General features: G+C 40.7%; 1 protein-coding gene across 3 annotated transcripts in view; it reads right to left on the minus strand.

Moving 5' to 3' along the window:
* tpm4a (tropomyosin 4a) overlaps positions 1–11,739 on the minus strand; it is a 21,924-nt gene extending 10,185 nt beyond the window's left edge. The window contains exons 1-2 of one of the 3 annotated variants that reach the window (XM_086089297.1): positions 11,353–11,733; positions 9,216–9,341 (exon numbers count right to left, since the gene is read on the minus strand). In XM_086089297.1, coding sequence (XP_085945423.1) covers positions 9,216–9,341; positions 11,353–11,673 — 447 coding nt within the window. In that variant the 5' untranslated portion in view covers positions 11,674–11,733. Of the gene's footprint in view, positions 1–5,150; positions 5,691–9,215; positions 9,342–11,352 lie in introns of those variants that run through there. The other 2 variants (XM_086089298.1, XM_086089299.1) reach the window with 2 other exon arrangements.

An 11,739-nucleotide genomic window follows, 5' to 3' on the forward strand; every position in this document is an offset into this window, starting at 1 on the left:
TGCATCCAGGTTATCTAAACGATGTAAACAAGGTAGGCTATGAAACATTGCAAGCAGTTTGCGATGGCTTTGTAGCACCATTGAATTTAAAAGGTCGCCAAAGTATTGATAAACCACGATTAAATTTCAACACTGCCTTTCTGGCTAAATATTGCAATTAAATGTAGCAGGGTTGCTTTTACATGACAAATTGATACTAAACCTGCTGACAAGGCATTGGGGATAAATATGATAATAGTTGAGGACTTCTTGCATTTGCTACAGTAACATTTGTTGCCAATTGTTGTTTGGTCATTATTTATATTCGGTCAGCTAAAAACATCTTTATCCTTAAGAGTAAATCTGGCTTTTGTTGGCACAGACTGCACAGATCATTTCAACTAAATCACACAGTCTTGGTCGGCATAATCACATAATTATCTCGCCGCCACAAAGCCACCGACGTGGGAGTGTTCCCCAGAAGGCCTGCCGCTGACGATACGCCGCCGATATGCGTTATATTTGGAAAGTTGAGCTAGTCCCTGGGATAAATTCCAAAGAAAACACAGCAACCAGGAAGTCAGTCTTTCCACAGAATGTGGAGCGTGAGAGGAGCAGAAGCCCGCTGCAGCAGACGTGATGACAACTTCAATTTATACACGCCAAGCAGTGAGGAAAGTCGCGCTTATGATGGAAAAGCCTGGCATTCTTCAACCCACTTCTGCATATTCTTGGGCGTAAATGATTGATAGTGACGCAAATAACTGGAATTGTTACAATACTGAGCAAGAGTGCTATGGGGCCATTGCACTCATCACTTTGTAATTCTATCCACTCTCAATTCTTCAAAACGTTTAGTACAGTGGAACCATTAAATTCTGAATTTTCGAAAACTTGGAATCCAGCGAACCTTCATTGGATTAACCCCGCACGTGTTTCCCTGGCTTTCCCTCGTGGCTGACTAAACAGAAATGTTGGTTCTGTTAAGTCGCTGGTTTTATTTTGGCTACTGTTCTACTTCCTGTTTTCTTTGTTCCCCTTCCTGCTGGATCTTTTGTGATTGGTGGCTTGTCTTTGAGTTCATCTGTTGCCTGCAGTACTTTTTTTTTTTCTTCCTCACACACACACATACAAACATGGTCACCCAGGCGGGGAAGCGAACCCACGCCAACCTGCATCGTAGGAAAGTGACGGTACCACTCCACCACCTGGAGCCCCTGTTGCCTGCAATACTACTTTAGCTAGTTACTACTTGCCTGTTTGTCAGTTTTCAAAACAGATTTATTGAATTCAAATTGATTGAAAATCTGACAAATCTAAATTTGAAGAAACTAGAAGTCAACCAACATCACAGGGTAGGCTGTATTCAACTTTGGAGTCAATGTCGATGCAATGTTATTGGCATTGTCGTGACCAGCTAACGGACAAATGGCTGCCGAACAATAAAACAAAAAGTTCAAAGTACAAGGAAATTAAAATGGCAAAGGTGTCTCTCTGATAGCTGCTTCCTCTGAGGTCACTACGTAATCAGAATGCCCCTGCCAAAAAGAAAGCAATCAGTTGCATTTGCAAACCCTGTAAAAAAAAAAAAAAAAAGAAGAAGAAGAGACTATACGCACTGAAAGACTACAAATTGCAGAAAAATCTAATAATCTGCTCTAAATGACTTCACCCCGCTTAACCAGAACCATCCGCCGGCTTGAAGAAGACACCAGACGTCTTCAATATGACAGCGGCGTTCATCACTACTGGAACTCCACTACCAAATTTCAAGCCTGACTACTGGCAGTCAAGGTGCATTATGGGTAGAGTAGCTGCCAAGTGTTGAAAAGGAAAGATGAATGTGTGGAATAAAACTTGATCTTTCCAGTTGCGGCAGGATATATTTTTTTTCTTGTACAGACCATCAGAGACAGTGCGCAAGAGAAGAGCTTTAAATGAATGGCTGTTTTTTTTTTCTTCCGTTTACTAAACCCGCAGTGCATTGCACACACTTCATCTTCCTGTGAAACTGGGCCCACAGTGACAGGAAGTGCAGGCCAGATTTGGCAGGCGACATCCTGGGTAGGGCAGTCAAAGTTTTTCAAGCATGCATGCTTTATGGTAAACAAAATGCAGCTTTAGGTTATTTATTAAAAAAATAAAAATAAAATAAAACAGGAAGTATGGTTTCGATCCATAAATAACCAACGGACAACAGCTTATACAGAAGTCAAAACAGATGTTCAAACAGTTTAACAATGATAAAAGCACTCAGGTCAAATACTGCAATACTGGACAGCAACACTAGCAAAGAGCCTGAAACCACAAAAAGTGAAAATAACAAAGAGCCAGTACATTTCATTTTTAGCCAGAAATGCAGCGTCTGTCCCTTGTGTCCACGTTGTGAAACAATGATGCATTACATGAACACACTCAGCAATTCTTCTCTTTTGATCTCCCTGTGTGCTCCAATGAAAGCGCGTTTGTGCCAAGGAATAACTCCAGGTTGTCCTAATTATTCACATGTGGTATCGCAGCACTCCGTCACACAAAAGGACGCTCCATTCAACTTTATAAACAAAAAAAAAGAGGGCAATCGGACAGTCCTGAAAATATCAATTCATGTCATGAAGGAAATTGGGGTGCAGTTTGGACTCTCTCAAGTCGAGTCAAAAATTTATAATAAAAAAATAAATTGCCGTTTCCATTCTATGCAAGTCCCGATTCTCAGACGTTTCTACAAGATTTTCCTGAGAGATTATCTTGTGGTATGCTGTGTTTAAAGATAGATTTGTTTTCCCTCCTTGATCATCTTGGAAAATGAAAAACGTGTTTATTTTTAAAATCACAAATATATCTGGTTAAATCGAGTTTCACCGAGCCACAAATTCCATTCTCGTGATGTGAACCTGAACGATAGGCTCATTGAGGAATGTCTCTGAAGGTCGTGCTGTTAGTAGTTTGAGTTGGAACACAATTGACCACCAAAAAAAAAAACTGCAAAAAGAAGAGTTTGCAACCACAGTGTAGTTTCCAGATAAGCTAAAAGATACTGTAGATTTGTCTACAATGACTTATTTGTATTTAACAGCAGTCTGGAAGCCTTGTTGCACCATGTTGTTTGTCACGGCCTATTCTTGGTACTACATACTTGGTGGTCGAGGAATTAAGGTTTAATTGTTCATTTGACCTATAGCCACACTCAAAAAAACTCAATTAACATCACCAATCCCTGGTCGCAATGTTGCCCACAATCAGAAAGTTTGTACAGTTCTGCATCCAGACAGCGTGAAGGCCAAGCAGGCCATTTCACCGAATCATCTCTCGTATCTTTAATGGCAACACCTTCCCCTCCCACTCGCCGAATCATTAAGCCGCCCCTACGCTGCTAGATGCCATAAACGAAACAAGTGTGTTACCCAAGTGTGCTTGCTAAGCGTTTCCATTCTTCTGACTCTTCTACTGTGAGCTTATAAAACCCTGATGTGAGTCGTGTCAAGAGGCAGGCAGGTAGCACACACAAAAAAAAAAGGGTCACTTGCGACACAGTCCGTCTTCTTGACTGAGGAAGTATTTGTGGAACTAGTCGTGTCAGTGTAGGATCATACCAAGAGATGATTTTGCAAGTAACCATTCAAGCCCATTTCTTTGTATACTAAGTAAGCAGAGCCTTAATTTAGGGGTATGGCAAGAGCCAATTTCAACACTACTGTAATACTCATTCATCTATTTTCTATAGCACTTATGTTCGGACTAGTTGTCAGAAAATCGTTAGCACAGATAAACTAACCACCATTCATACCTATGGACAATTTTGCCTGGTTGGAAGTCAAAGTAATCCCAAGCAAGCGTGGGCAGAACATGCAAACTCCACGCAGGAATGCCCGAGCCCACATTCGAACCCTGAACATTACAACGGTGAGGCAGGTCAGGTGTCCTGCTAGTTATAACAAAAATTTTATGTAGCCCTGTCACATACTATATCAACTTATCGTTTGATGAAATAAAATGGACACAGTTTTTTTTTTTTTCAGACTCGATGTACACTCATTAACATGCGTGTTTTGTTTATGTACATCATAACCTCAAGTCAGTTGTGCTGATTTGTTCCCTCTCCGGTCAGTCACCCTACTCGGCATGTACACATACATTTTTGAAACCATTTAAAAACGGTTGAGTTTGACTGCTTCAGATTAGTTAGCATTTGGTTGGTACATAGGCATTAGCCAAGTAGCGGTAATGTTAGTCAGCGCAACCATGCACGTTGGCAAACAGCTATCCTATTCCATGCTCTATTTGTACTTTTTCATTGCTTTTTTATGCACAACCACTTCTGCAAACATTCGTAACGCCCGAACTTAAAAAAGGGAAGTCAACCAAAAACGTGTATTTAGAATAATATGTTGTATGCACGCACCCCCACTCGTCTAAACGCGACATTCTGATACAGAGTCTGTATCTCTGCAGTGCAAGATCTCTGGTGAAGAGATCTTGTGATGGAGAGTAAACCTGGCTTGAAATCAATATACGTTTATATAAACCCATCAGTGTACGCGCATCATATAAGACTTATTTAATAACTTGAGCTTTTATTTAGGAGAGTAAATGTTAGATCAATTGGAAAACAATCTTTGTTGAGCCAAGGTACCTACTTTGCGTTGTAAAAATATCACAGGTAACCAACCACCAAACAAAAATATAACAAAATATGAATACTGTACTGAAATAAATGATCTTGTCGCAATTTGGTCACAAACGTACTTATTCAGTCAGTGTGAAAAGTAAGCTTGTTTAATTGAACAAAACAAACATTGGCACTTATCAGCAAGTACTCAAACGTCAGTTTTGTTTAAACAATGTTGATTGCTAAAAGGATATATGAAAAGGAAGGAAAAAAGCCCTTAGCAGTGAGCATCAAACCGCGTGGCGCATGCGCAGAGACCCGCAGGAATCCAATCCAAACTCCCCCCCGAAAGGGACCAACGCCTTGCATTGTGGCACAATCACACCCGGCAACCAATCAATTGCACGGTTTTATTCTTCGCCTTCATTCTACAGCTATAGCTGAATAACGGACGCACACATAGCCGAACGGTTCGCTACGACATGTTACAAACCAACATCTAAAAATAACCACTCTTAATGCGACATAAACGTGGTGGAAAAGGACAAGAACTTGATTGTCTCACTTTCTCCCGGAGCTCTCGTTCGCTGTCCAATTCCCTCTGCAGGATCTGCGCCCGATCCTCGGCGTCGTCCGCCTGCTGCTGCAAACACTGGATCTTCCTCTTGACAGCATCCAAAGAGTTCAAACCTGCCATTTTCGACTAATTCTACGACTTAACTTTACACTACACGTGGACGGAAGGGGGGAAACGATGCCAAAAAAAATGGCTAAACCCTGCCTGTTTGTATGGGTCTTGTTCTAAAATGTGACTTCTGAACGAGGAAAAACACTTGACTCGAACTTCTGAATTAAAAAAAAAAGTCCGTCCGAAGTATCGACAACGGAGCCGTTCAAGTTCAACAAAAATGAGTGATATAACCAGGAAGTAGGAATGCTCAAGTGGTCCCCGAAATGTTTCTTTCGGCGCTGAAGAATGAATGGAAGCTGAAAGGCATGGAGAGGGGCGCGAAAGGTAAATCGTCCTTGGGAATGTAGCAATTTTTTTGGTACGGACACTTGGAGGGATAAAAGAAAGCTGAGTGGAGGAGAGAGTCACACTGTGGAGGCCGGAGGAGGAGAGACATGATTGGATGGTGATGTCACAGGGGGCGGGGCCTAAAAGTTGACCCCTTTGACTGATGTGATCACGTCTATGGGGCTTGTAAAGAAAATGCCCGGATGTAAAGTATGAATTACAGTCTGGAAGCTCTTGTCTGCTGGATTTAAGTCTCTATTGCCAACGATGTATTCATATCTCCTGACTGGACTGTTTCTGCATCTGTATGAGAATGTTAGCACTGGGACTGTTTCGTTAACCAATCAGATTTAAAATTTAATTTCAGTCCATTTCATTTATTTGTTTATTTCTAAAAATGAGACAAAACATATTAATGAACATTTACAAATGTCAATATGTATGGGATTATAGCCGTACGACTAATTTGCATCCCTTGTCCCGTTTCCCCACACACAGTCAGAGCGCTGGCTCTTGATGAGGTCAAGATTTTTCAGTCTTGATTGGTTTGTCCAGAGCAAGCCAAGTTTAAGCAAAAGACGCCTGTTGCCATCTGTACTTATTAATTATACAGTGTAGCATTTTATAGTATTTGTGTAATGTTTTTGTGACATTATTAGAAAAAGATACACTGTTCAGTTGCATACTGTTGTTGCGATTTTATATAGGATTGAAGGTTTCAAGTTTGAAATTTACAGTGGAGCAGCATCAGATGCGTCTCCAATCCCTGTTGGAAAAAGTATTACGAATGAGGGCTCTGACACAAAGCGAGCGACTACTCAGTGTTCCCTTTGTGACTTTTGCACCCCCCCCCCCCCCACACACACACACACAAAACCACTATCAACACATCAAGAAACGTTGTGGTTTTACAGGGACTTCTGGAGAATCTAAGAATTCCCCTCAGAGCAAAAGATGTGATGTCCAGATTGCAAATGAATTGCACTAGTGACTGAAGTCACTGATCACTGGCTAATTTAACAATTTCACAATTTGTACTTTTGGACAATAAAATAAAATAAAATAAAGTTTCCATTGCAAACAACCCATTTGGGGGGGGGGGAGTTTGCATTTGTTTACAATAATGCAAAATGACATATTAAATCATGTTAGTAGTATTTAATAATGTCTAATGCTACATTGCTCGACAGACTTAATCTCCAAGTGGAAGCGTATTGTGAGACCTCAGTTCAGTGAGCATGTCAATGATTAACTAAGGCTAAAAAAAAAACGGTGGCAACATTTTTCTTGACACCTTTTTTATTACTTGATCAAAATGCCTATAGGGAAGGGGTCTCAACTGAACTTTATTACAGCAGAGCAATTAATAAATGAAAACAGTGATGTAACAAAGATGTGCGTAAGCTTACACATAAAACATAATACAGTACATCTGATAATAAATGAAAAAAAGAAGGAAAAAAATGAAAAAATGAATGGAAAGCGGTACGTGGCCCTGTCATGGCTGCTCAGTTGTACAACTTTTATTCCAAGCTGCATGCTTATACACATGATGCTCGTCTTTCTTCACTGTCGAGCATGAGAAGAGCCGTCAGCCTCGTCAGCCTCATCAGCTACTTTGTCTGATTTGCAACGGAAATGCTGGAAGCGTAGATTTCATTGGAGACAGGAGAGCTGGCTTTTCTGTTTGCCTTAGCTGCATTCTTGAAATTCCAGAGCAGCCACCCCCCCCCCCCCACCACCACCACCACCACCACTTCTCCCATCACCGTGCCCCTGAAGAAGTAATTGTTTTCACTGCTGCTATCATTAGCTTTGATGCCACCGTGTCCTTCCTTTCTCGAGCTTTTGTGCTACTGATACTGAGATCTGTGGAATGCATGGATGCTTGACTTGTTAGTCAGCTGTAATGACCCGCGTTTGAATGGTGTCCTCACTCACTGGAGACAACAAAGATACCATAACCCGTGTACACTAACACCAACACTGAGCAACACTTTGGGCAAAAGGTGGACTACTGTTTATTGGTCACCAGTCAACCCACAACAAACAAAACAGCTCTCGCTGCACACTCAGATGTATTTAAAGAGGAAGTCACCCCCCAAAAAATTTCTTGACAAATATATTCTATGCAGCCTCACTAGTCTAAATACGGTATTTTGGTTAATATTGCGTTAGTGGAATATGAGTTAAGCAGCAAAATCTAGCCGTTTTTTTTATCAATATCAGAAGGCATCAAATGGAACTAAGAGCTCTTAGAAGTATTCTTTGAGTTTATTCAAACAGAGCAGCAGCTTAAAACCGACGTGACTTACTGACACACTTCCCTTTCCTTTGTGTGTCCTGCTACACCGCATTTCCCCGGGATATCCCCCAACAGAGTCTTCTATGCTTCTTTCTCCACAGTGTTTACTCAGTTGTCTTACATGACTGAGCGCCTACTGGTGATATGAGCCTGTGAAGGGCTTTTTTTTTTTTTTATGTGTTTAATGGTTCTCTTATAAAAACTTTGCTTGTTTGGATTGATCACCTCTGTCGTTTGCTTTGTAAAGTTGCCAATATGCTGAAATTGGTGATGTGAATTATGACATTCTGTTACGGAAGTTTGTCTTCATCATGTACTAAATTTAAACTTAAAAAAAAAGAAATCATGCTTGGAGCGAATAAAATCTGATTAAATATTACTAGCATTTCTTTGTGTGCAAGGAGAAATAAATAAATTTTATTTTGAAAATCCAGTGCCTCTGTCACAATGCTCATCGCCATCAAATGATACACACACAAAATAGCAAACATGTAAAAACCCAAATGTGGTTTGACAGCTTCTTTAAAAAAAGGGGAAAAAAAGAGCAATGGAGTGAATAATGAGACAGCATAAGAGCCGACAACTTAACGAAAACAATATTTTCGAGACAATATTGATATTCCTGTTTGAGGTGCTGGTTTATTGCTAGTTGACTTGCACGTACCAAACCAGCTTTGTGTAATGTGTAAAGACAGACTCGCAAATGGGGCATGAAGCCATTAACTGCGTGGGAACATGGAGCCCAAGTACCTGACATTAAAAGAAAAGCCTCTGGAGCGTTATGAAAGAGGAAAGATTACAGCCTGAGCCGGACATGGGACCAGCTCATTGAGGAAAAACAAGTGCAGGGCGAAAGGAAACGAAATGACAACTAGAATCAGCATAATGGTGAGTTAAACATTTGTTTTGATTTGTTTCTATACCAAAATACGTTTTTATATGAGACGTGTCCAATTTCCATGTGTTTTTGTTGGGGGTGGAAGAACATAAAGAAGAATGTAGAAAACTGAAATGGGAACCGTTGATGTGGTTTGTGCGCATGTGTGTCTTAATAGAAGTGAGCGCTCATCTTTCAGGAGTGGCTGTACAGGAATGCGCAAAGTGTCTGAAGAGTTTCAAAGCGTTCCAGTGTCCAGCTGCGGAATGGCAGCGCTCAATTGGGCTTTGCCGTGAGCCGAGTGTAGACTCAGTAAGTTATTAACATGAAGGGAAAGTGAGTGGAGTTGAGTGATGCGAAAGTTATTTGACCCTTACTTTGTAACTAAGTGTGCGTGTGTGCGTGTGTGCGTGTGTGCGTGCTCACTCACGTCTGCAGCTGTCTTCTCAGACAGTTCCAGTTTTTCCTGAGCGTCCTTCAGGCCCTCAGAGAACTTGTCCAGTTCATCCTCTGTCTGCTTCATCTTCTTCTGGAGGTCAAGCAGCTCTTCTTCCAGCTGGAGATGAAAATGTCAAATTTAGTAGGCTACTCTATTGCTCTCAATCACTCGCGTCTCAGGTAAGCCCATTACAGCTGACTTTGGACAAGAAGAGGGGTAGACCCTGGATTGGTAACCGGGGTATATTTTTCTTTCATTATATTATATAGTTCTAATGCCTCATGGGATGTAAGTAGCATTTCACATTGATTTTGACTTTGGCTTATAATCAAAATTGGCATTATTTGAAATTGCATGTACTAATTAATAAGCCAATATATTTTGGGCAACGAGACAACTTGAGAATGCTGAAAGCTGAATGCTAATATTTGAATGCATGTGGAATGCTTGTGAATAAATTGAAAGAACAATTATGTGAAATTGACGAACTATTAATTTCAGTTAAATGATAAATAAAACAAAAGAAAAGGTGGGATTCGAACCCTCGCCTCCCGTTCACTGGTCTATGCTTTGCTGCAGTAGCCACTGAGCCACAATGGACTTGCAGCTAACATTGAAGTGTTGTGAAATGGTATTGAAGGATGTCTTGCTGAATGCCAGTAAATGCGTCATTAAAATTTTAATTAAATGCATTAAATATAATGTGTGTTAAACGAAGGATAATGAAAGATAAATTGAGTGAAAATGACAAATGATCAATTGTAGGTGAATAATAAATGAAAAAAAATTTTTTTTCAATCGCAATCAGTCGAAGGTGGTATTTGAACCCTTGCAACAAACTCACTAGTCTTTTGGATTAACTACTGGAACATTGCTGCTATGAACAATTGGAGGTAGGATTCAAACCCATGATCTTCTGGATACTAAACAATACCTTCCACCGAGCAGTATTAGCTGATAATGAATGGAAAGTACTTTGAAATTTTTTAATGCATCTCCCATTGAAAATGAATAGGAAAAAGTTGATATTTAACTATAAATTGTGCGAAAACTGTCAATGACGTGGAATCAGATGATATATACCCAGGATGGCGTGAATTTTTGAAGCACATTGAAATTTGAACGGTGTAAATCGGCTTTATTATGTGGGTTTTTGCACGCCGGAAAAGCGTAGAGAATAAAAATCCGAATAACAGCATTAACACAATCAAGTAATATCAACTCGATATTTGGTGTACATTAAAATAGTTTGCTGTTGACTCATTACCCCTCCCAATGCCCACACTAAGATAAGTGTTTCCCTTTTGTAGAACACAATCATTGTCCCCACTTCAGTGTCCAAAATTAGTTTCGTTATCGGTCAGCAGACAACCCCCTTACAGTCAGCAGAGTATGTGGCAAATATGTCACTGTCACCTTTCAACAGTCACATGTTTGTGTGTTGGATCCACGTGTTAAACTGGCTCTACAGGACGCTGTGTTATTGTCCTCATCCGTCTCGTGTTCCTATTCGATATTTTATAGCAAGCGTGAGTACAATTGAAAAAAAAGCTTCCATCTTTGTTTTACTTGGCTGCACTGCGCTATTCGCCGACAGGCCAAATGCCAAGACATGCAATAGGGAAGAGTAAATGAACACGAGGGAATGTAAATACACGAGAAAAGTGCTTCCAGAAGGTCTCCTCTGAGCTACGTGTGCTTTTAGCGTCAACAATGAGATGAGATGAATATTTCGATGGCAGAATATAAACATTTGTCGCAAAGTAGTCCACCCCATTTGTAGCTCATCAACGTACTGTTTAAACAAGATAGAACATTGTTTCTCTTTTGCATTAAAAGTTTTTGGGGATGCGTTTTTGTGACATTTCAGCTTTCATTATGGTGTCATTTTCTTAGTATTTGTCTGTCTGACTTCCTATTCCTGATGGCCCTCTGATAGAGGCCTTTGAATTCTGCCGAGCAACAAGCGGCAAGAAAACAGCCTGTTTATATTGTTGCAATGTGTGCGATAAGGAAATGTTTTGACAAAAATATTTGTTTCCTTACTTATTTTTAATCATTTTTTTAAATTTGATTTAATATTGAATGCAGTCTTAATGTGTTCAATATGTCCCCTTCACAAACTCACCTGTTTACACTTGTCCTCAGCCGCCTTCTTGTCCGTCTCGGCCTGTTCCGCCCTGTCGATGGCATTCTCCTTGTCCAGTTTCAGCATCTGCATCTTCTTCTTGATGGCCTCCATGACGGCTGCTTGCTGGGATCCGGCTTGGTGAGATGACGAGCTCTTTCTTCCAAAGTCCTCGCGTGGCTCGAGATGCGAGGAGAAGGTTTTTGTCAGCGCTTTGAAGAAGGTTGGAGCAAGAGTGGTGGAGATGTTAGGCTGTATATGGGGAGTGATGTAAAGTGCAACAGAACCTGCCCACAGGTCCTCCAATCCTCCGCCTCTCATCCATCTCCTCTCCACTCACCACTCTGCGCGCACCCCATCCCGTCTCCACGACTATCACTTACCCGC

This window comes from Leptonotus elevatus, chromosome 11 (assembly GCF_054856555.1).
Source record: "Leptonotus elevatus isolate MCC_2025b chromosome 11, RoL_Lele_1.0, whole genome shotgun sequence".
Lineage (NCBI taxonomy): Eukaryota > Metazoa > Chordata > Actinopteri > Syngnathiformes > Syngnathidae > Leptonotus > Leptonotus elevatus.